The sequence below is a fragment of the Bos mutus genome, chromosome 16, assembly GCF_027580195.1.
Source record: "Bos mutus isolate GX-2022 chromosome 16, NWIPB_WYAK_1.1, whole genome shotgun sequence".
Taxonomy (NCBI): domain Eukaryota; kingdom Metazoa; phylum Chordata; class Mammalia; order Artiodactyla; family Bovidae; genus Bos; species Bos mutus.
The window spans coordinates 42551217-42577410 of NC_091632.1; the positions used below are offsets into that span (position 1 = coordinate 42551217).

At 42.7% G+C, this 26194-nt stretch overlaps 1 protein-coding gene across 2 annotated transcripts in view; it reads left to right on the plus strand.

Moving 5' to 3' along the window:
* The window catches only part of RBP7 (retinol binding protein 7), a 47601-nt gene extending 33037 nt beyond the window's left edge, over window positions 1-14564 (plus strand). The window contains exons 4-6 of one of the 2 annotated variants that reach the window (XM_070385213.1): window positions 10798-10822; window positions 11354-11396; window positions 12319-14564. In XM_070385213.1, the coding sequence (XP_070241314.1) occupies window positions 10798-10822; window positions 11354-11396; window positions 12319-12532 (282 nt within the window). In that variant the 3' untranslated portion in view covers window positions 12533-14564. Of the gene's footprint in view, window positions 1-8298; window positions 10086-10797; window positions 10823-11353; window positions 11397-12318 lie in introns of those variants that run through there. The other variant, XM_070385215.1, reaches the window with a different exon arrangement.
* Window positions 14565-26194: the final 11630 nt, after the last annotated feature.

The following is a 26194-nucleotide window of genomic DNA, read 5'->3' on the forward strand; positions in this document are numbered from 1 at the left end:
ATTGAGTCAGTGATGCCATCCAACCATCTCATCCTCTGAATCTCCAAGAACTGAATCTTGGAGACTGAATTTTAGGCCAAGTAGAAAAGAACAGCTTTATTGCTTTGCCAAGCAAAGGGGGATACAGCTGGCCCCTTCTCTCAAACACTGTGTGTCCTAACCTAGGAGGATTTGGTGAGGGGTTTATAGCACCAATTCTAATGGGGTTGCTGATAAGATTAGGGTATATGAACCCTGCACACACTCTAATATTGTCAGCAAGCCCTCTCCATTAATCTGGATTCAGGTGGGCTCCTAATAATCTGGAAAGATGCTTCTTTGGTTCCTTTAATGGTTCCTTTAAGATGGAATAAAGAGTAGGAATATCTTTCACTTGCTGAGGGTTTTTTAGTTCTGTGAAAAGTTTGAAGGTATTATTACCTATATCCCTTGGAGCAGAACCAAGACCCTGCCTCAAGGCTACTCCTTCTTTGTCTCCTTATCTCCTCCCTTCTTTGATTAGCAGCTGTTCCATTCTATCCTTTGGGACTCAGGGAAGGTCATGGAGGCTGGAATCTATTCCCTACAAGTAACAATGGGGGGACACAGAAAGGCTTTGATCCTGCTTGGTTTCATTACTGGTTTATAACAAAGGACATAAATCAGGGACAGCCAAAGGGAAGACATGCATAGGGGAAGGGAGACAGGGAGTTTCCATGTCTTCCTCGAGTCCATCCCCCTCCTGGAATATCCATGTTTTCACCAATTTGGAAGCTCTCCTGAACCTCAGACTTTTTTTACAATAGATCTCAATCTCCAGTCCTCCTTCTCCCAGAGGCTGGTTCCTAAACTCTGATAAAGTATTTGGTGGTTCTGGTGACCAGCTCTCATCCTGAGGTACCTGGGGTGGGTGGGGGAATGGCATTAGTGGTAAAGAACCCGCCTGCCAGTGCAGGAGATGTAAGAGACACAGGTTCAATCCCTGAGTCAGGAAAAGCCCCTGGAGGAGGGCATGGCAACCCACTGCAGTATTCTTGTTTGGTGAATCCCATGGACAGAGGAGCCTGGTGGGCTACAGTCCATAGGGTTGCAGAGTCAGACATGACTAAAGTGACTTAGCACAGCAAACAGAGCCCTTAGTGATCCTGTTAGCACAAACTCAAGTGTGATCCACAGTTGTGCGTTATGAATGTCTTTGTCATTCATAACAAACTGCTGAAACTGTTTACCACAGACTTGAACCCATGTGCTGGGACTCAAACCCAGCCAAAACTCACTTTGGGACTCGAACCCACATGACCAGGACTTGTGCTGTGTTTAGTTGTTCAGTCGTGTCTGACTCTTTACAACCCCATGGGCTGTAGCCTGCCAGCCTCCTCTGTCCATGGGGAATTTCCAGGCAAGAACACTGCAGTGGGTTGCCTTGCCCTCCTCCAAGGGATCTTCCCAACCCAGGGATTGAACCGAGGTCTCCAGCATTGCAGGCAGATTCTTTACCATCTGAGCCACAAGGGAAACCCAAACCTGATGTGAGCATGATGCATTGGCCGGGACTTGAACCCGGATCTCCCTTGTGGAAGGCAAGAATTCTACTGCTGAACCTCCAGTGCAAACAAGACTTACACCCAGCCAAAACCCTGCTTGGCACTTGAACCCACCTGGCTGGGACTCAAACCCAGCCAAAACCCATGGTACCTGGTTTCAGGACCTAATGAAGCTCAGGTTCTTGATGTCTCATCACAGAAAGAATTCAGTGAGAGACAAAGTGGTAGGTAAGAAGTGGATTTATTCAGATTCAGAGAGAAGCACACTCCACAGACAGAGTGTGGGCCATCCCAGAGCGCAAGTAGGGCTGAGAAATGTGACATGGTTAGTTTTAATGGGCTCGGTACAATTCATATGACCATTACATCTACTAATGGGGGCAAGAACCCCCTAGAAGAAATGGACTAGCCCTCATAGTAAACAAAAGAGTCCAAAATGCAGTACTTGGGTCCAATCTCAAATTTGAAAGAATGATCTCTGTTCATTTTCAAGGCAAAACCATTCAATGTCACAATAATCCAAGTCTATGCCCCAACCAGTAATGCCAAAGAAGCTGAAGTTGAACAGTTTGATGAAGACCTACAAGACCTTCTAGAACTAACACCCAAAAAAGATGTCCTTCTCATCATAGGGGACTGGAATGCAAAAGTAGGAAGTCAAGAGATACCTGGAAAACAGGCAACTTTGGCCTTGGAGGACAAATTGAAGCAGGGCAAAGGCTAACAGAGTTTTGCCAGGAGAACGCATTGGTCATAGGAAACACCCTCTTCCAGCAACTTAAGAGAAGACTCTACACATGGATATCACCAGATACTCATTACCAAAATCAGATTGATTATATACTTTGCAGCCGAAGATGGAGAAACTCCATACAGTCAGCAGAAACAAGACCAGGAGCTGACGATGGCTCAGATCATGAACTCCTTACTGCCAAATTCAGACTTAAATTGAAGAAAGTAGGGAAAACCACTAGACCATTCAGGTATAACCTAAATCAAATCCCTTGTAATTATACAGTGGAAGTGACAAACAGATTCAAGGGATTAGATCTGATACACAGATTGCCTGGAGAACTATGGACAGAGGTTCATGACATTGTACAGGAGACAGTGATCAAGACCATCCTCAAGAAAAAGAAATGCAAAAAGGCAAATTGGCTGTCTGAGGAGGCCTTACAAATGGCTGAGAAAAGAAGAGAAGCTAAAGGCAAAGGGGAAAAGGAAAGATATATCCATCTGAATCCAGAGTTCCAAAGAATAGTGAGGAGAGATAAGAAAGCCTGCCTCAGTAATCAATGCAAAGAAATAGAGGAAAACAGTAGAATGGGAAAGACTAGAGATCTCTTAGAAAATTGGAGACACCAAGGGAATATTTCATGCAAAGATGGGCACAATAGAAAAAGAGAAATGGTATGGACCTGAAAGAAGCAGAAGATATTAAGAAGACCTGGCAAGAATACATAGAAAAACTATACAAAAAAGATCTTCATGACCCAGATAACCACGATGGTGTGATCACTCACTTAGACCCAGACATCCTGGAGTTCAAAGTCAAGTGGGCCTTAGGAAGCATCACTATGAACAAAGCTAGTGGAGGTGATGAAATTCCAGTTGAGCTATTTAAAATCCTAAAAGATGATGCTGGTAAAGTGCTGCACTCAATATACCAGCAAATTTGGAAAACTCAGCAGTGGCCAAAGCATTGGAAAAAGTCAGTTTTCATTCCAATTCCAAATAAAGGCAATGCCAAAGAATGTTCAAACTACCACACAATTGCACTCATCTCACATGGTAGCAAAATAATGCTCAAAATTCTCCAAGCCAGTCTTCAACAGTACATGAACCGTGAACTTCCAGATGTTCTAGCTGGATTTAGAAAAGGCAGAGGAACCAGAGATCAGATTGAAACCTTTACCACAGATTGGAACTTGAACCATGTGGCTGGGACTCAAACTCAGTCAAAGCCATGCTTAGGACTTAAACCTACATGGTGGGGACTTGAACGCAGCCAAAACGCACAGTATCTGGTTTCAGGGCCTAATGAAACTCAGGTTCTTGATGTCTCATCGCAGAAAGAATTCAGTGAGATGCAATGCGATCCCATGGACTGCAGCACGCCAGGCCTCCCTGTGCATCACCAACTCCTGGAGTCTACTCAAACTTATGTCCACTGAGTCAGTGATGCCATCCAACCATCTCATCCTCTGTCGTCCCCTTCTCCTCCCACCATCAATGTTTCCCAGCATCAGGGTCTTTTCAGATGAGTCAGTTCTTCACATCAGGTGGCCAGAGTATTGGAGTTTCAGCTTTAGCATCAGTCCTTCCAATGAACATTCAGGAGAAATGTGACATGGTTAGTTTTAATGGGCTTGGTACAATTCATACAATCATTATATCTACTAATATGGGCGAGAATCCCTTAGAAGAAATGGAGTAGCCCTCATAGTCAACAAAAGTCTGAAATGCAGTGCTTGGGTGCAATCTCAAAAACTCATAGGGCGAGTGCGGCTCCGAAGTTTGACTTGGTTAGTTTTTATAGGCTAGGTAATTTTATAGCTTAATGAGTTGGAGGATTATTCCAACTATTTTTGGAAAGGGGTGGAGATTTCCAGGATTTGGCCCAGGTCTCACTCCTTGGTCTTTTAACATTGCCTTGAAACTGTCATGGCATCTCTGGGTGTGTCATTTACTTGCTGTTTGAGGATCAAGGTCTAGTCTTGTCTGCCATCTTGGTCCCATTTGATTCTAATTGGTTTATGTTGTTTCCTTGGGCTATGTCATTCTTTCAAAAGTTTTGCCCTGCCCCTTTCTCTCCTGTTACAAAACTGTCAACATCCATTGGATCATGGAAAAAGCAAGAGAGTTACAGAAAAACACCTACTTCTGCTTTATTGACTATGCCAAAGCCTTTGACTGTGTGGATCATAACAAATTGTGGGAAATTCTAAAAGAGATGGGAATAGCAGACCACCTTACCTGCCTCCTGAGAAATCTGTAAACAGGCCAAGAAGCAACAGTTAGAACCCGACATGAAACAACAGAGTGGGAAAGGAGTATGTCAAGGCTGTATATTGTCACCTTGCTTATTTAACTTCTATGCAGAGTACATCATGTGAAATGCTGGACTGAATGAAGTACAAGCTAGAATCTAGATTGCTGGGAGAAATATCGATAACCTCAGATACACAGATGACACCACCCTTATGGCAGAAAGTGAAGAGGAACTAACAAGCCTTTTGATGAAAGTGAAAGAGGAGAGTGAAAAAGTTGGCCTAAATCTCAACATTCAAAACACTAAGATCATTGGCATCTGATCCCATCACTTCATGGCAAATACATGGGGAAAAAAATGAAAACAGTGAAAGAGTATTTTGAGGGGGTTCCAGAATCATTGCATATGGTAATTGCAGCCATGAAATTAAAAGATACTTGCTCTTTGGAAGAAAAGTTATGACCAACCTAGACAGCATATTAAAAAGCAGAGACATTACTTTGCTGACAAAGGTCCTCTAGTCAAAGTTGTAGTTTTTCCAGTAGTCATGTATGGATGTGAGAGGGATGGATGTAACAGGAGGGAAAGTGGCAAGGCACAACTTTTGAAAGAATGACAAAGCCCAAGGACACAACATAAACTGATTAGAATCAAATGAGACCAAGATGGCAGACAAGACTAGACCTTGATCCTGAATGAGCAAGTGAAATAGACACCTGGAGGTGCCATAACAGTTCCAGTCCAGTTCAGTCACTCAGTTGTGTCCGACTCTTTGTGACCTCATTGAATGCAGCATGCCAGGCCTCCCTATCCATCACCAACTCCTGGAGTTTACTCAAACTCAAGTCCATTGAGTCAGTGATGCTGTCTAACCATCTCATCCTCTTTCACCCCCTTCTCCTCCTGCCTTCAATCTTTCCCAGCATCAGGGGCTTTTCAAAGGAGTCATTTCTTCACATCAGGTGGCCAAAGGATTGGAGCTTCAGCTAAAGCATCAGTCCTTCCAGTGAATATTCAGGACTGCTTTCCTTTAAGATGGATTGGTTGGATCTCCTTGCGGTCCAAGGGACTCGCAGGAGTCTTCTCCAACACCACAGTTCAAAAGCATCAATTCTTTGGTCCTCAGCCTTCTTTATGGTCCAACTCTCACATCCATACATGACTACTGGAAAAACCATAGCTTTGACTACAGCAGACCTTGGTTGGCAAAGTAATGTCTCTGCTTTTTAATATGCTATCTAGGTTGGTCATAACTTTTCTTCCAAAGAGCAAGTATCTTTTAATTTCATGGCTGCAATTACCATATGCAGTGATTCTGGAACCCCCTCAAAATACTCTTTCACTGTTTTCATTTTTTCCCCATGTATTTGCCATGAAGTGATGGGATCAGATGCCATGATCTTAGTGTTTTGAATGTTGAGTTTTAAGCCAATTTTTTCACTCTCCTCTTTCACTTTTATCAAGAGGCTCGTTAGTTCCTCTTCACTTTCTGCCATAAGGGTGGTGTCATCTGCATATCTGAGATTATTGATATTTCTCCCGGCAATCTAGATTCTAGCTTGTGCTTCATCCAGTCCAGCATTTCACATGATGTACTCTGCATAGAAGTTAAATAAGCAAGGTGACAATATACAGCCTTGACGTACTCCTTTCCTGATTTGGAATCAGTCTGTTGTTCCATGTCCGGTTCTAACTGTTGCTTCTTGACCTGCACACAGGTTTCTCAGGAGGTAGGTAAGGTGGTCTGGTATTCCCATCTCTTTCAGAATTTTCCACAATTTCTTATGATCCACATAGTCAAAAGCTTTGGCATAGTCAATAAAGCAGAAGTAGATGTATTTCTGGAACTCTTTTGCTTTTTCTATGATCCAACGGATGTTGGCAATTTGGTCTCTGCTACCTCTGCCTTTTAGAAATTCAATTTTTACATCTGGAAATTCTCAGGTCATGTACTGTTGAAGCCTAGCTTAAAGGATTTTTAGCACTACCTCGATGGACGTGAGTTTGAGTGAACTCTGGGAGTTGGTGATGGACAGGGAGGCCCGGACGTGCTGCAATTCATGGGGTCGCAAAGGGTCAGACACGACTGAGCAACTGAACTGAACTGAACTGAGTCTCTTTCTGACCTGGGTTTGATTTCTGGGTCAGAAAGATCCTCTGGAGAAGGAAATGGCAACCCACTCCAGTATTCTCGCCTGGAGAATCCCATTGACAGAGGAGCCTGGCAGGCTACAGTCCATGGGATTGCAAGAGTCGGACACAACTTAGCGACTAAACTACCACCACAGTCTCTTTCTTATTTTAGAGAATTTAACAGCCATTACTATCAAGAGGGGAAAATAGTTCATTTATCTAGTCAAGGCTATGGTTTTTCCAGTGGTCATGTATGGATGTGAGAGTTGGACTGTGAAGAAAGCTGAGCGCCAAAGAATTGATGCCTTTGAACTGTGGTGTTGGAGAAGACTCTTGAGAGTCCCTTGGACTGCAAGGAGATCCAACCAGTCCATCCTAAAGGAGATCAGTCCTGGGTGTTCATTGGAAGGACTGATGCTAAAACTGAAACTCCAATACTTTGGCCACCTCATGTGAAGAGGTGCTCATTGGAAAAGATACTGATGCTGGGAAGAATTGGGGGCAGGAGGAGAAGGGGATGACAGAGGATGAGATGGCTGGATGGCATCACCGACTCAATGGACATGAGTTTGGGTGAACTCTGGAAGTTGGTGATGGACAGGGAAGCCTGGCGTGCTGCGATTCATGGGGTCACAAAGAGTCGGACACGACTGAGCAACTGAACTGAACTGAACTGAACTAGATAGCATGTGAGATAAGCGCAACTGTGCAGCAGTTCAAACTCTTTGGCATTGCCTTTCTTTGGGACTGGAATGAAAACTGACCTTTTCCAGTCCTGTGGCCACTGCTGAGTTTTCCAAAGGCATTGTTATAAGACAAAGGAAGGGGCGGTGACCCAAATCCAGGAAATCTCCACCCCTTCCCCAAAATAATTGAAATAGTCCTCCCACTCATTAGCATATGGAATTACCCAGCCTTTAAAAACTTACCATGCCACATTTCACAGCCGCCACATTCACCCTTTGCAATGACCCACACTCTGTGGAGTGTGCTTCTCTTTGTATCTGAATAGATCCACTTCTTATCATTTTGTCTCTCACTAAATTCTTTCTGTGATGAGACATGAAGAACCTGAGCTTCATTAGGTGCTAAAACCAGGTACCATGGGTTTTGGCTGGTTTGAGTCCCAGCCAGGTGGGTTTGAGTCACAATCTGTGGTAAACGGTTTCAACTGGACTATAAAGAGAGCTGAGCACTGAAGAATTGAGGCTTTTGAACTGTGGTGTTGGAGAAGACTCTTGAGAGTCCCTTGGACTGCAAGGAGATCCAACCAGTCCATTCTGAAGGAGATCAGTCCTGAATATTCATTGTGTCAGGGGAGTGTGTAATTTCCTTGGTTCTGTCTTGCCGCAGCAAAAATTTGAAACAGTGGACCAGTGTTACAACTCGTTTACAGCTCAGTTTTATTTGGCAAGCAAAGGAAAATACAACCTCAAGGCGTGTAGGCAGGCCGACCCAAAGCGGAAGAGAAGAGAGAAGCTCAATTTTGGCTCCTCTTTTTATATGTTTTTTCCTCCTCCCCCTGAGCCTGCCCTATGTAAATTGGGCTAGCCAGGAGGGCTGTTTGTTTCACCTGAGGTTCTCACTCTGGTCCTGGTCCTCGGACCTTCCTTTATTCTATGTTCACAGGCTTTTTCCTTTGTCTTTTAGCCTGCTATTTTGGACTCCTTTTTCCTATTCTAACTACCTAACAATTGGAAGGACTGATGCTGAAGCTGAAGCTCCAATATTTTGGCCACCTGATGTGAAGAACTGACTCATTGGAAAAGACCCTGATGCTGGAAAAGATCGAAGGCAGGAGGAGAAGGGCATGACAGAGGACGAGATGGTTGGATGGCGTCCCCGACTCAAAGGACATGAGTTTGAGCAAGCTCTGGGAGTTGGTGATGGACAGGGAAGCCTGGCATGCTGCAGTCCATGAGGTCGAAAAGTGTCTGACGGGACTGAGTGACTGCACAACAACAAGAATCTTGCAAATATTTCCTGGAATGGCCAACCTCAGGGAGGGGCAGGGTTCCCCGAGGCAGATCATTATGTATGATTATAATAACAAAAGCAACTAAAAGCAAAGGTTAAAGTCAAAGAACCAGGTCTATCATGGAGTCAGAGTTGGCTCTTCCCTGCAACACTATCACTCAGTAAACTCCAAGAGTTTTTGGACCTCTGTGCTAGGAATCAAAGACAAAGACAAAAATATATTTTAAATTAGGCCTCACTGCTTTAATTTCAATTTGGAAAGACATTTTGGAATGCTTCCATAAAACAAGCAAGAAGAGATATTACGCCAAGGATCCCTCTGTCATTTTAAAATGCAAGAGGCCATCTTCATGGAGATTTACTATAGTTAACTGTTAGATGCCTTTTTATCTCAATTGCTTAGATTTAATTCAATTCAGTGGACATTAGGAGATGTTCATCAAGTATTACTAACTAGGTACCGAGAATATGAAGCAAAAGTCATAAAAAGTGAAGTCATAAAAAGAGCCACATAAATGACTCTAACATTAAGAGGGCTTCCCTGGTAGCTCAACTGGTAAAGAATCCGCCTGCAATGCAGGAGACCTGGGTTCCTTAGATCCCTTAGTCAGGAAGATCCCCCGAGGAAGGGGATGGCAACCCACTCCAGTATTCTTGGGCTTCCCTAGTGGCTCAGCTGTAAAGAATCCACTGCAATGTGGGAGACCTGGGTTCGATCTCTGAGTCAGGAAGATCCCCTGGAGAAGGCCATGGCAACCCACTCCAGTATTCTTGACTGGAGAAACCCATGGACAGAGGAGGCTGGCGGGCTACGGTCCATAGTGTCGCCCAGAGTCCGACATGACTGAAGTGACTTAGTGCATAGCACACCCCTGTGCGCCAGTGGTTAAGAATCCTCTTGCCAATTCAGAGGATACAGGTTCAGCCCCTGGTCCAGGAAGATTCCATATGCCAGGAGGCAACTAAGCCTGCGCAGCAACTACTGAGCCCACGTGCTCTAGAGTCTGTGCTTGGAAACAAGCCACCTCAGTGAGAAGCCCGCACACCACAACTAGAGAGTAATGCCTACTTACTATAACTAGAGAAAGCCTGAGCACAACCAAAATAAAAATAAAATTTTAAAAAAGGAGTGAATTGTAACCCCCCAAAAATTGTTTTTAAGTTATACCCAAAGCAGCAGCTTATTATATGGATAATTTTTGAATAAGTGTGAATAGTTCCTGAAATTATGTGATAACCCACTTAAGAAAAGGAGGGAGTCCAGACATAGAGAACAGACTGGTGGTTGCCATGGGGAAAGGATGGATTGGGAGTTTGGAAATAGAGGATGCAAACTACTATATATAGAATGGATAAAGAGCAAGATCCTACGGTATAGCAGGGGAACTTTATTCAATATCCTGTGATAAACCATAATGGAAAAAATATGAAAAAGAATGTATATATATGTATAACTGAATTGCTTTGCTGTACAGCATACATTAACACCACATTGTAAATCAGCTATACTTGAATAAAATAAACTTTAAAAAAAGAAAGGGAGTGAGTCAAAAGATTTAAACTTCTGGCTAAACTTCAATACTTTGGCCACCTAATGTGAAGAGCTGACTCATTTGAAAAGACCTTGACGCTGGGACAGATTGAAGGCAGGAGGAGAAGGGGACGACAGAGGATGAGATAGTTGGATGGCATCACTGACTCAATGGACATGAGTTTGAATAAACTCTGGGAGTTGGTGCTGGACAGGTAGGCCTGGCTTGCTGCAGTCCATGGGGTCGCAAGGAGTTGGACATGACTGAGCGACTGAACTGAACTGAACTGAACTGATGAAGAGGTGATGAGTATGTTGCAGAAAACAGTTATTTAGAGGCAGTTAATAAACTTGTTATTTTTCTGATTTTTAAAATTATTTGAGGCTAATTTTATATTCTGTTTTCTTAAAGAAAACTTCCAAAATTGTTTGTTTTAGGTACTACAAAACCTAGCTCTATCCTTGATATCAACTAAATTAGCAACTTAACACAATTTACTTAGTCACTTATTTCTCAGGAGGAGCTGTCATTTAGCTTTCTAACTAATGAAGTGGATGATGGGATTTTTATTTTGCTTGGGGGATTCCATTTGGCTCCGCTGAAGTTAACATGGCAATGTTTTCTTATTCTCATTTTACAGATGACGAGACTGAATTTCCGAAAGGGTAAGTGCAGGTCACAAAGTTGGTTAGTGACGGAGAACAAGATATCAAGCTGAGGACAGATATCTTTGGTAGTGAAGAATGAGTCTCAGTATGGAAGGGTATGGTATATAGGGAGGAATGGAAAAATGCTAAAAGAGAAGTTGAAAAAATTGGTGATAATAATAAAACACTTACATATGTTTACAATGGGTCAAGCAAAGTTCAGTACTTTACAGAGCTCAACTCATTTATTTTCACAATATTTGCAAGAGCTACCATTCTTATTCCCATAATTATTATTATGGCCATTTGGCATGTGAGATCTTAGTTCCCTAACCAGGAATCAAACCCATGCCCCCTGCAGTAGAAGCAAGGAGTCCTAACCCTGGACTGCCAGAGAAGTCCCTTAATCCAATTTTAAACATGAGACAGTTTAGACATAAATTGTCTTATTTACCTACATTAAGTAACTTGCCCGAGATCACAGAGTTAGTATTGATAGAATGTTCGTATATACTTGCTAAGTTGTGTCCAACTCTTTTCCGACCACAGGCACTCTAGCCCGCCAGGCTCCTCTGTCCATAGGATTTTCCAGGTAAGAATACTGGAATGGATTGCCATTTTCTTCTCCAGGGGATCTTCTTGACTCAGGGTTCCAACCCTCATCTCTTGTGTCTTCTGAATTGACATTCAGATTCTTTATCACTGGGCCGCATCTGCAAATTTTAGGACAGTTTTTAAACTTCAAATTTTTTTCTTTCTTTCCTTTTTTAGACACCCTGAGGCATGTTTTTGCATCCTAGTACTGCATTTCGGACTCTTTTGTTGACCATGATGGCTACTCCATTTCTTCTAAGGGATTCCTGCGCACAGTAGTAGATATAATGGTCATCTGAGTTAAATTCCAGTCCATTTTAGTTCGCTGATTCCTAGAATGTTGCCGTTCACTTTTGCTGTCTCCTGTTTGACCACTTCCAACTTGCCTTGATTCATGGACCTAACATTCCAGGTTCCTATGCAATATTGCTCAAGCAATATTGCTCAAGCATCGGACCTTGCTTCTATCACTAGTCACATCCACAACTGGGTATTGTCTTTGCTTTGGCTCCATCCCTTCATTCTTTCTGGAGTTATTTATTTCTCCACTGATCTCCAGTAGCATATTGGGCACCTACCGACCTGGGGAGTTCCTCTTTCAATATCCTTTCATTTTGCCTTTTCATATGGTTCATGGGGTTCTCGAGGCAAGAATACTGAAGTGGTTTGCCATTCCTTTCTCCAGTGGATCACATTCTGTCAGACCTCTCCACCATGACCTGTCCTTCTTGGGTGGCCCCACATGGCATGGCTTAGTTTCATTGAGTTAGACAAGGCTGTGGTCCATGTGATCAGATTGGCTAGTTTTCTGTGATTATGGTTTCAGTGTGTCTGTCCTCTGATGCCCTCTTGCAACACCTACTGTCTTACTTGGGTTTCTCTTACCTTGGACATGGGGTATCTCTTCATGTCTGCTCCAGGAAAGTGCAGCCGCTGCTCCTTACCTGGGATGAGGAGTATCTCCTCACGGCCGTCCCTCCTGACCTTGAACATGGAGTAACTCCTCTCGGCCTTCCTGTGCCCGTGCAGCCACCGCTCCTTGGACGTGGGGTTGCTCCTCTCAGCTGCCGCCCCTGGCCTTGGGAGTGGGGTAGCTCGTCTCGGCTGCCGCTCCTGACCCTGGGTGTGGGGTAGCTCCTCTCGGCCACACTTCTGCGTGGTCCGTCACAGCTGCCACGAAGGACAGAGAATAGAATGATCTCTGTTTCCAAGGTAAACCATTCAATATCACAGTAATCCAAGCCTATGCCCCAATCAGTAACGCTGAAGAAGCTAAAGCTGAATGGTTCTATGAAGACCTACAACACCTTTTAGAACTAACATCCAAAAAAGATGTCCTTTTCATTATAAGGGACTGGAATGCAAAAGTAGGAAGTCAAGAAACACCTGGAGTAACAGGCAAATTTTTCCTTGGAGTACGGAATGAAGCAGGGCAAAGGCTGATAGAGTTTTGCCAAGAGAACGCACTGGTCATAGTAAACACCCTCTTCCAACAACACAAGAGAAGACTCTACACATGGACATCACCAGATGGTCAACACCGAAATCAGATTGATTATATTCTTTGCAGCCAAAGATGGAGAAGCTCTATGCTGCTGCTGCTGCTGCTAAGTCGCTTCAGTCGTGACTGACTCTGTGCGACCCCACAGACGGCAGCCCACTAGGCTTCTCTGTCCCCGGGATTCTCCAGGCAAGAATACTGGAGTGGGTTGCCATTGCCTTCTCCAATGCATGAAAGTGAAAAGTGAAAAGTGAAGTTGCTCAGTCGTGCCCAACTCTTAGCGACCTCATGGACTGCAGCCTACCAGGCTCCTCTGTCCATGGGATTTCAAGGCAAGAGTACTGGAGTGGGTTGCCATTGCTGTCTATACAGTCAGCAAAAACAAGACTAGGAGCTGACTGTGGCTCAGATCATGAGCTCCTTATTGCCAAATTCAGACTTAAATTGAAGAAAGTACGGAAAACCACTAAACCATTCAGGTATGACCTAAATCAAATCCCTTATGATTATACAGTGGAAGTGAAAAATAGATTTAAGGGACTAGATCTGATATACAGACTGCCTGATGAACTATGGACAGAGGTTCGTGACATTGTACAGGAGACAGGGATCAAGACCATCCCCATGGAAAAGAAATGCAAAAAAGCAAAATGGCTGTCTGGGGAGGCCTTACAAATACCTGTGAAAAGAAAAGAAGCAAATAGCAAAGGAGAAAAGGAAAAATATTCCCATTTGAATGCAGAGTTCCAAAGAATATCAAGGAGAGATAAGAAAGCCTTCCTCAGAGATCAATGCAAAGAAATAGAGGAAAACAACAGAATGGGAAAGACTAGAGATCTCTTCAAGAAAATTAGAGATACCAAGGGGACATTTCATGCAAAGATGGGCTCGATAAAGGACAGAAATGGTATGGATCTAACAGAAGCAGAAGATATTAAGAAGAGGTGGCAAGAATACACAGAAGACAGTACAAAAAAGATCTTCATGACCCAGATAATCACAATGGTGTGATCACTCATCTAGAGCCAGACATCCTGGAATGTGAAGTTAAGTGGGCCTTAGAAAGCATTACTATGAACAAAGCTAGAGGAGGTGATGGAATTCCAGTTGAGCTATTTCAAATCCTGAAAGATGATGCTGTGAAAGTGCTGCACTCAATATGCCAGCACATTTGGAAAACTCAGCAGTGGCCACAGGACTGGAAAAGGTCAGTTTTCATTCCAATCCCAAAGAAAAGCAATGCCAAAGAATGCTCAAACTACCGCACAACTGCACTCATCTCACACACTCAGATCAGATCAGTCACTCAGTCGTGTCTGACTCTTTGCGACCCCATGAATCGCAGCACGCCAGGCCTCCCTGTCCATCACCAACTCCCGGAGTTCACTCAGACTCACGTCCATCGAGTCAGTGATGCCATCCAGCCATCTCATCCTCTGTCGTCTCCTTCTCCTCCTGCCCCCAATCCCTCCCAGCATCAGAGTCTTTTCCAAGGAGTCAACTCTCCGCATGAGGTGGCCAAAGTACTGGAGTTTCAGCTTCAGCATCAGTCCTTCCAAAGAAATGCCAGGGCTGATCTCCTTCAGGATGGACTGGTTGGATCTCCTTGCAGTCCAAGGGACTCTCAAGAGTCTTCTCCAACACCACAGTTCAAAAGCATCAATTCTTCGGCGCTCAGCCTTCTTCATAGTCCAACTCTCACATCCATACATGACCACAGCAAAAACCATAGCCTTGACTAGATGAACCTTTGTTGGCAAAGTAATGTCTCTGCTTTTGAACATGCTATCTAGGTTGGTCATAACTTTCCTTCCAAGGAGTAAGCGTCTTTTAATTTCATGGCTGCAGTCACCATCTGTAGTGATTTTGGAGCCCAGAAAAATAAAGTCTGACCCTGTTTCCACTGTTTCCCCATCTATTTCCCATGAAGTGGTGGGACCGGATGCTGTGATCTTCGTTCTCTGAATGTTGAGCTTTAAGCCATCTTTTTCACTCTCCACTTTCACTTTCATCAAGAGGCTTTTTAGTTCCTCTTCACTTTCTGCCATAAGGGTGGTGTCATCTGCATATCTGAGGTTATTGATATTTCTCCCGGCAATCTTGATTCCAGCTTGTGTTTCTTCCAGTCCAGCGTTTCTCATGATGTACTCTGCATAGAAGTTAAATAAACAGGGTGACAATATACAGCCTTGATGAAATCCTAGAAAAAGCTCAAAATTCTCCAAGCCAGGCTTCAGCAATACGTGAACCGTGAACTTCTAGATGTTCAAGCTCGTTTTAGAAAAGGCAGAGGAACCAGAGATCAAATTGCCAACATCCGCTGGATCATGGAAAAAGCAAGAGAGTTCCAGAAAAACATCTATTTCTGCTTTATTGACTATGCCAAAGCTTTTGATTGTGTAGATTACAATAAACTGTGGAAAATTCTGAAAGAAATGGGAATACCAGACCACCTGACCTGCCTCTTGAGAAACTTATATGCAGGTCAGGAAGCAACAGTTAGAACTGGACATGGAACAACAGGCTGGTTCCAAATAGGAAAAGGAGTACGTCAAGGCTGTATATTGTCACCCTGCTTATTTAACTTCTATGCAGAGTACATCATGAGAAACGCTGGGCTGGAAGAAGCACAAGCTGGAATCAAGATTGCCGGGAGAAATATCAATAACCTCAGATATGCAGATGACACCACCCTTATGGCAGAAAGTGAAGAGGAACTAAAAAGCCTCTTGATGAAAGTGAAAGTGGAGAGTGAAAAAGTTGGCTTAAAGCTCAACATTCAGAGAACGAAGATCACAGCATCCGGTCCCACCACTTCATGGGAAATAGATGGGGAAACAGTGGAAACAGGGTCAGACTTTATTTTTCTGGGCTCCAAAATCACTACAGATGGTGACTGCAGCCATGAAATTGAAAGACACTTACTCCTTGGAAGGAAAGTTATGACCAACCTAGATAGCATATTCAAAAGCAGAGACATTACTTTGTCAACAAAGGTCTGTCTAGTCAAGACTATGGTTTTTGCTGTGGTCATGTATGGATGTGAGAGTTGGACTGTGAAGAAGGCTGAGCGCCAAAGAATTGATGCTTTTGAACTGTGGTGTTGGAGAAGACTCTTGAGAGTCCCTTGGACTGCAAGGAGATCCAACCAGTCCATTCTGAAGGAGATCAGCCCTGGGATTCCTTTGGAGGGAATGATTCTGAAGCTGAAACTCCAATACTTTGGCCACCTCATGTGAAGAGTTGAGTCATTGGAAAAGACCCTGATGCTGGGAGAGACTGGGGGCAGGAGGAAAAGGGGTCGACAGAGCGTGAGATGGCTGGATGACATCAGTGTCTCGATGCACATGAGTTTGAGTAAATTCCGGGAGTTGGTGTTGGACACGGAGGCCTGGCATGCTGTGATTTATGGGGTCGCAAGTGTCGGACACAACTGAGCGACTGAACTGAACTGAACTGAACTGAAACATGTTGGATCTTAGTTACGTGACCAGGGATTGAACCCATGTCCCCTGCATTGGCAGGCAGATTCTTAATCACTGGACCACCAAACAAGTCAGAATTCAAAGTCTGGGCTCCAGAGTCTATACTTGTAATTGTAAACTTTTGCTGGAGAGCCTTTAATATTTCCCACATAATGAATCATTTCATCCTGGGTCAACTTTGCTGCTTCATAAAATGTTGCACCTTGTTCCTTATGCACACTTCTCCCGTTACGTCTGCTATCTTGGCCACCAGAACACCAGGAGACTATATCTATGAGAAAACTCTCAATTACTCATTTCTTCATTCCTTCCATAAACACTTTGTGCTTGTACATGCAGGTTGTTTGGAACCCAGGGACACTTAAGATGCTATGAAGTTAAACTTTGTATATTCCAAGTCTCCATACAAACAGCAGTTTTATCCCTAGGTCCAGGTCACTGGTCCTGAATTCAGATGTGTTGGTTTCTAACTATAGTAGTGAGGTGAGGAAAGAACTTGACAAAAAGGGAGTTGAAAACACAACTCTCCATCTTCGGATTCTGTGAGTTACATGTTTTTTTCTCAAGGCTCCACATCATCTCCCAGGATAAGGCATGGCCTCCAGGACAAGATGTGCCAGATTCTGGTTTTGACTTGCCAACCAGCTGGGTCAAATAAAAAACTTGATTAAGACCACTATCATATGTCAATTATACCTCACTAAAACCGAAATGAAAACATTTTAAGCTCAATGTTTCTATTGTTCATAAAGAAACTTCATGGATTTTGACTGCATCTCTCAAGTTTTTATTTAAAAGGAGCACTGATCAAAGATCTTTCCATGAAATCACTAGCAGATGTTGGCACTTCAGACAACCAGCAAGAAAGGCTCATCCTTAGCAAAAGAATACCTCTGTTATCTACATACTTTGGATGCACTTAAAGAAAAAAGAAGAAGGAAGAGGATGGGGAGGAGGACAAGCAATTCAATTTGGCTTGTAATAAAAATGCAATTACTTAGAATAAGATTCTTGTTTGTGTTTTTTTTTCTTAATTTTAATAGCTTTATTGAATTGCAATTTACATACTATACAATTCACCTATTATAAAGTATACAGTGTAATCATTTTTAGTCCATTTAAAGTGGTGCAACCATCCTCACCATCTAGTTTCAGAACAAGTCCATCACTTCAAAAAGTTGATCCCGCTTGCTGACTATTACTACTTTACTTTATATAAAAAATTATTTATTTATTTAGCTGCCTCGGGTCTTAGTTGCAGAATCGTTTACTTATGACATGTGAACAAAGCTGCAGCATGTGGAATCTAGTTCCCTGACCAAGGATTGAACCCAGGCTCCCTGCATTGGGAACGCTGAGTCTTAGCCACTGAGCCACCATGGAAGTCCCACTATTGTTACTTTATAACCTCTTCTTCTGGAGTTTCAGACCTTGACCTCAGTAGATACACTTAAAATGAAAGGTATTTATGATTGCACTGCAGTTTGCAGGATCTTCTTTCCAGACCAGGGATTGAACTGGGGCAGGCAGTAAAAGCATTAAGTGCTAACCTCTGGACCGCCAGGGGATTCCAAATGAATGCTTTCTATATTCACTCTTGTTTCTTCCCAGGGCAAGAAGCTCTACTTTATTTTCTGAGATCTTTTATAGGATATTATTTTCCCTAATTTTCCTGGCCTCCTTCTTTTGAAAGTTCTTCAGTTTGCCACAGATGACAGGTTGTTTCTGAAACTTACCTGATGTACTCATTAGTATTCAATTATATCTTCTGGGTGCAATATTTTGGGCCCTTTGCAAAACAGTCTTCTAACCAGTAACAATTAACAAGCTTTGGTTTAGGTTGGTTAACAGGTACATTTCCAATCCTATCTCCCTCCATGAAAATGTTTTCTGTGAATGTAAAAATCAGTAGCCATAAAATTAGGTGAATTTTTTTTTTTTTATGAGGAGTTGTAGATTTACCTCATCACTTTGAAGAGTGTTTATCTATGAATAAAAGCAAGGAAATGATCACCATGGAAATGAGGACAGTGACCTCACTAGACATAAAGGACAGGGTTGTGACTGAGAGGTGACTAAGGTCTACTAATGCAGGATTCCTTGGAAGGTGGTGAATATACAGGTTTACCTTATAATCATCTTTATGCATATTTCTGCATATGTGTTACATTTCACAAGAAAACATTTTTTTAATAGAGAAAAAAAGATACCCGTAGAGAAGTGGATAAGAGATAAAGATCTTTCACTGTTTGCTCTGCTATTTTTATTGTTGTCACAATTTTCCAGAAACAAAGGCACTATCTCCGTGATTAAGTCCAGTTGCAAAGAAATGTTCTAGAACATCATTTAAAAACCTGTTTCTCAGAATTGTGCAAACTAAAACTGTATCCTGGAACCTCATACACGTTTTCTGATCTCTTAAAACATAATGTTGATGAAAATGTGATTCTTATGTGATTGCAAAAAATTGAAATGCGTGTATGTTTTACAGTTTACATCATTGATTTGCCTTCTTTGTAATGGTTGCCTCGAAGGCTTAGTTGTCCCGAGGCGTGTGGGATCTTAGTTCCCTAACCGGGGATCAAACCTATGTCCCTGCATTGCAAGGGGATTCTTAACCATTGGATCACCTCAATTGTTCTTAAATACACACACTGCTGGAAGCTGCCAGAGGCAGGAATATGCTGTCTTTAATCCTTCCCTCATATTGAACTTATAGCCTTATAAAACAAAACAAATTATACTTTTTTGAATGCTTTCCCAAATTCAGTGTATAAAATTTTTTTTTTTTTTGCCTCTGTTGGGTCTGTTGTGATGTCAGCAAGGTCACATTTGAAGCTACTGGAAATATTAAGAGAGGACAAGTAGGGGAATGGGACACAATTAGTATTTTTTTTAGTTTGTGATGTACTTCACTCTTCTCCCCAACCCCCCCCTTTTTTTTTAATTAAAAAAATATTGTTTCCAAACCCCTTGAATCTGGTGTGAGTTACTTATTCCTCTGTGAGGTGGTTTCTTCTATCATGTTCCATTCTTACGCTTGCTGACACATTTATCAGTTCTTTTCTAAGAGCAGAGAGAGAGGAAAGTAGGTGACATGACGAAAATATAGACAACAGGAGTTTTATGCAGATAATACCCTTCACTTAATGAGGAAATGTAGATATTGAGTTTGAGAGTAGTTCCTCTGATTGCAAACATGTTAAATCTTGTTTTTATTCAAATGCAACTGTTCATTAGGTTTTAAAAATTAAGTGAAACTTTTAATATTAAATTTTAAGTACATATAACAGGAATAGAAATTTTTTTATTGAAAAGAGATGGAGTCAGCTCATTTGGCTATAAAATGAAATGTGGGGTCAAGATGTTCCAGCTTTTCAGGAGATCATGTTTTAAAATGTGGGGAAATACTGACATTAGTTGAGATTGTTGGGAGGAAGGCTGTTGAGTAGATTATCTTCAGAATACCTGCCTGCTTCAGTGAGTCAGAGCAATGCCCTCCAAACCAGAAGTAATAGTCTCTTTATCCTGTTGGTTTCTCTAGTGCTTTCCTGGAACTTGTGTGTGTGTGTGTGTGTGTGTGTGTGTGATCTTAGCTCTCTGGGGATTGAACCTAGGCTTTTGGCAGTGAAGGTACAGAGTCCTAACCACCAGACTGCCAGGGAATTCCTCCTTATAATTTCTTTTATGGCACTTAAACACTTTGTGGGCTTCCCTGATAGATCAGTTGGTAAAGAATTCGCCTGCAAGATAGGAGACCCCAGTTTGATTCCTGGGTTGGGAAGATCCTCTGGATAAGGATTAGGCTACCCACTCCCTATCTTGGGCTTCCCTTGTGGCTCAGCTGGTAAAGAATCTGCTTGCAATGCAGGAGATCTGGGTTGGATCCCTGGGTTGGGAAGATCCCCTGGAGAAGGGAAAGGCTACCCACTGTATAGTCCATAGGGTTGCAAAGAGTTGGACATGACTGAGCAACTTTCACTAACACTTTGTATCATTTCTTATAGTTGTGTATGTGTTCTGGAGTTTGTTTTTAACTTTTACATTTTTTAACTTTATTGAAGTATACTTGATTTACAATGCCATGTTAGTTTCAGGTATACAGCACAGTGATTCAGGTATATAAATATATATGTGTATATACATATATTATTTTTCATATTATTTTCCCTTATAGGTTATTACAAAATATTGAGTATAATATTGTGCTACACTTAGATCCTATTTTATATATAGTAGTGTATATCTGGGGCTTCCCTGGTGGCTCAGACGGTAAAGAATCCACTTGCAATGCGGGAGACCTGGGTTCAATACCTGGGTTGGAAAGATCCCATGGAGGAGGGCATGGCAACCCACGCCAGTATTCTTGCTTGGAGAGTCCCATGGACAGAGGAGCCTGGCGGGCTACAGTCCATGAGGTCACAAAGAGCAGGACAGGACTGAGTGACCAAGCACAGCACATCACAGTGTATCTGATAACCCCAACCTCCTAGTTTTTCCCTTCCTCCCCTTTCCTTTCTGGTAACCATAAGTTTGTTTTCCATGCCTTTGGGTCTATTTCTGTTTTGTAAATAAATTCATTTGTATCTTTTTTTTTCAATTCCACATATAAGTGATATCATATGATAATTTATCTTTCTTTGTCTTGCTTACTTCACTTAGTATGATAATCTCTAGTTGCATCCATGTTGCTATAAATGGCATTTTTTTTAATATGGCTAAGTTGTATTCCATTTATATATGTATCACATCTTCTTTTCCTATTCATCTGTTGATGGACATTAGGTTGTTTTCATGTCTTGGCTATTATAAATAGTGCTGCAGTCAACATTGGGATGCATGTATCTTTTTGAATTATAGTTTTCTCTGGATATATATATATATGCCCAGGAGAATTGTGTATGTGTTTGATTTCTCTCCTTGACTGTCTCTTATGGGCAGGAGAACACTTAGCATGTCTTATTCACCAGTTCATCTTTGTATCTTGCATAGTGCTTTGCTCAACTTAGGGTTTCGATAAGTGGTTACTAAGGTCATGAATAGATGACAGACTGAGTCAGCAGCACTGGTTTTCCTTCTTGGCTTTGGTTAACCACATCTGCTGAGTATATCAAACAACCCCAGACACGAGGCAAAACCAAGTAATCTTATGAAAATAAAATCATACTCCAAGCAAGAGAAATTCTGAATCTTAAGCCCAAGTAAGAGTCAGAATAGACAAATTTCAAGTAGTTCACTCTTAGAGATATTACATGAATCACAGGCATTAGCTGTGATGATAGGCAGAAATGATACCTAATGATCTACAAGCCTTCATGAAATAGTAGACATTCTATGGTGGTATCATTTTAGGCAAGAAGACAGTGAAAAATCTAGAAAATTGCTCACATCAAATCCACAACAGTAGCAAACAAGATATAGTCTTTAGAGGCTTTATATAAGACAAAGCTTGCTACTATTTTCCTTTCAAGAGGAAATGTGTGTGTGTGTTAGTCACTTCAGTCATGTCTGGTTCTTTGTGTCCCCATGGACTGTAGCCCACCAGGCTTCTCTGTCCATGGAATTGTCCAGGCAAGAATACTGGAGTGAGTTGCCACACCCTCCTCCAGGGGATCTTCTTCACCCAGGGATCGAATCTTCGTCTCCTGCATTAGCAGGCAGATTCTTTACCACCAGTGCTCCCTGGGAAGCCTTTTCCAATTCATAAGATAAGAAGGTAAAGGATTCAAAGAAGACATCAACAATATACAGAATCTACTTTTCCCTAAATATTCAAAAAGTTCCTTCTCTACCAATAATTCCCATTAAAATACAAGACAGACTGTTACTTCTTCCACTATGAAAGGCAAAACACTTTTGTAAACTTCTTCTAGCTGCTGCTGCTGCTAAGTCGCTTCAGTCGTGTCCGACTCTGTGCAACCCCATAGACGGCAGCCCACCAGGCTCCTCTGTCCCTGGGATTCTCCAGGCAAGAATACTGAAATGGGTTGCCATTTCCTTCTCCAGTGCATGAAAGTGAAAAGTGAAAGTGAAGTCACTCAGTCATGTCCGACTCTTAGCGACCCCATGGACTGCAGCCTACCAGGCTCCTCTGTCCATGGGATTTTCCAGGCAAGAGTACTGGAGTGGGGTGCCACTGCCTTCTCCGCTCCTTCTAGCTACCATCCCATTTATTGGCTCTCTTGCCACAAAACTTCTCTAAAACATTTTTTTCATTTTTATTTTATTTTGGCTCTGCTGGGACTTAGTTGTAGTGTGAGGGGGCTCCTCTAGCTGTGGAGTACGTGCTCTGGAGTGCACGGGCTTAGTAGTTTCAGAGCTTGGGCTCTCTAGTTGTGGTGCATGGGCTGCATCTTGGTTCCTAGTTCCCCGACCTGACCTGGGATTGAACCCCATCCCCTGCATTGGAAGGTGGGTTCTTGACCACTGGACCACTAGGGAAGTCCCCTGTCACAAAACTTCTTGAGAGAGTCGTCTATCCTGCTTTCTTTCCTACACACACCCTGATCAGGTTCCTGCCCCATGAATCCACCAAAACTGCTACATAAGTCATGAAAGAGCTGCTTATTGGTAAATTCAATGGACAATCTCCATCTTCGTCTTGCATCACTTATCAGCAGTGTTTGAAACAACTGATTATCACCTCTGTCTTTTAACACTTTGTTCACTTGGCAGATACCACAGTCTTCTGGTTTTCCACCAACTACAGACAAGTCATTGTCAGTCTCCTTTGCTGATTTCTTTCCACTCCTTGTTTCTTCATGTTGGATGTCCCAGGGCTCAGTCTGGAGACCTCTTTTCTTACTGGGCTTCCCTGGTGGCTCAGACAGTAAAGAATCTGCCTGTAATGCAGTAGACCCAGGTTTGATCCCTGGGTTAGGAAGCTCCCCTGGAGAAAAGAATGGCTACCCACCCCAGTATTCTTGCCTAGAGAATTCCATGGACAGGGGAGCCCTTATAGTGCATGGGGTTGAAACGAGTCAGACATGACTGAATGACTAACAGTTTCAATTTCTTACTATAGTCACTCAACTCACCTCATGACTTTGGATTTCATCTATGCATTGGAGATGCTCAACTGATGTCTCTAGTCTGGATTTGTCTCCAGATCTGTATGGCCAGCCACCTACTTTACACCTTTACTTCAAAGTCTACTAGATACCTTAGACTTAATATGCCCCAAACTGAACTCCCAATCTCCCCTTAAAGTCTACTCCACCCATAGTCTTCCCCATATAATGAATGGCAACTTCTCTTTCTAATAGTAGTTGGAATCATCCTTGACTTCTCTCATTTTTCTCATTCTCCTGCTCACTCCCAAATTCTGTTGGCTGTTTCTTCAAGACATATCCAGAGTGGCTGATTCACTTTGCTGTGCAGCAGAGGTTGACATGGCATTGTAAAGCAAGTATACTCCAATCAAATTTTTTTTAAAAAATCCACTTCTCTCTGCCTTCACCACTGCCACCTTGGTCTGAGCCCTCAGCACCTCTTACCTGTACCATTGCATCTCCCACCTGACTGGTCTCTGTGCTTCTCTCTCTTGTTCCCTACACTCTGTTTTCAATATAGCATCGAGAGAGTGATCCTTTTAAAACACCAAGGAGATCAGATCACTCCTCTGTTCAAAATATTCCAATAGGTCCCATCTTAGAGTAAAAAGCCACAGACATCCCCTTCTACTTTCCCTAACACTCATTCTGCTTTGGCCACACTGGCCACTTGCCAGGCCTATTCCTAACTCAGGGCTTTCTATTCCCTCTACTCATGCTCTCCCGTGGATGTCTACTTGGTTCACTTCTTCCATCCCTTCAGGTCTTTCTTCAAATGCTACTTGCTGAGTTAGATCTTCTCTGACCATCTTTTTTTTTAAATTAATTTTTTAATTGGAGTATAGTTGATTTATATTGTTGTGTTAGTTTCTGCTGTACATTCCTATATAGGTCATTACAGAGCCCTGAATAGAGTTCCCTGGGCTATACAATAGGTTCTTATTATTAGTTACTTTTTATATAAGTAGCGTGTACATGTCAATCCCAATCTCCCAGTTTATTCCCCAACCCATTATCCTCTTTGGTCACCATAAGTGAGTTCTCCACATCTGTGACTCAATTTCTGTTTTGTAAAAAGGTTCATTTCTATGACCATCCTCTTTAAAATAGAAACACTGATCGCCAGCATTGTTTCCCTTTTTGGACTTATTTTAATCTCCAGCACTTATGTTGGCAGACAGAAGAGGGCTTGGCACTGAGCCTGCGGCTCTACAATATTTAAAGCTTGGGGGAAGAAAGCAGAAAATGAACCTAAAGAATAACTTTCAGTGAGGCAAGAGGAAACCCAGGAAACTGTGACCTCATGAAAGGCAATAAAGGGGAAATGTTTCAGAAGTGCTCATCTGAATCGAATGCGACTGAGATGCTGATAAATATTGGACACGGAAGTGAGACTGGTCTTAGGAGATCTCAACAAGAGAATTTTCTCAGAATGGCACAGACAGAGGATAGACTGGACTGAAGAGTAAGGGAGGAATGGAAATAATACGTATATATGTGTGCTCAGTCATGTTCCACTCTTTTGCAACCCTATGGACTGTAGCTGCCAGGCTCTCTGTCCATGGGATTCTCGAGGCAAGAATACTGGAGTAGGTTGCCAATACCTTCTCCAGGGGATCTTCCAGGCCCAGTGATCAAACCCGTATCTCTTACATCTCCTGCATTGGCAGGTGGATTCCTTACCACCATGTTATTTGGGAAGCCTGGAAATAACATGCCAAATACCTTTCGAGATGTTTTGCTGTCAAGGGAATCAAATAAAAGAGGCATAGCCCAAAGTAGATGTAGGGTCAAGGTAGGGTTTTTAAAGGTAGTGTTCCTAGAGCAGAAATGTGTCCAGTGGGGAGACAGAAAATGATGGTGCAGAAGAAAGAGGATAAATCTTGGACCAAAGTTCTTAAGAAGGTGGGAGGGGGAGGAATCCAGAGTTCAGTGCAGGGGTTGACCCTTGATGAAAGTAAAAGTGTTAGTTGCTTAGTTGTGTCCCACTCTTTGCTACCCCATGGACTATAGCCCACCAGGTTCCTCTGTCCATGGTATTCTCTGGGCAAGAATACTGGAGTGGGTTACCATTTCCTTCTCTAGGGAATCTTCCCGACGCAGGGATTGAACCCAGGTTTCCCACGCTGCTGGCAGATTCTTTACCATCTGAGCTACCAGCTCGTAGTGTTCCCCGATGGTTCAGTGAGTAAAGAACATGCCTGCAATGCAGGAGACACAGGAGATGCAGGTTCGATCCCTGGTTGGGAAGATCCCCTGAAGAAGGAAATGGCAATACACTCCAGTATTTTTGCCTGGGAAATAAATACATTTAAAAATAAAAAGTTAAAAAAAAAAAGTGGTGAGATAGCTTTAAAGGTGAACTCTGTCAGAAATTCAAAATGTCATAAATCAGTCTTCCCTGGTGGATCAGTGGTAAAGAATCTGCCTGCCAATGCAGGAGACATGGGTTCAACCTCTGGTCTGGGAAGATCCCACATGCCATGGAGCAACTAGGCCCGTGCGCCACAACTACTGAGCCAGCACTCTAGGGCCCAGGAACCACAACTACCAAGCCCATGTGCTGCACCTACTGAAGTGCACGTGCCCTAGAGCCTGGGGTCCACAACATTACACGCCACAACAAGGAGAAGCCTGAGCACCACAACCAGAGAGTAGCCCCCACTCACAGCAACTGGAGAGAAGAGGCCATGCAGCACAAAGACCCAGCACAGCTGAAAGCAAATAAATAAAATTATTTTAAGAAGTCATAAATTGT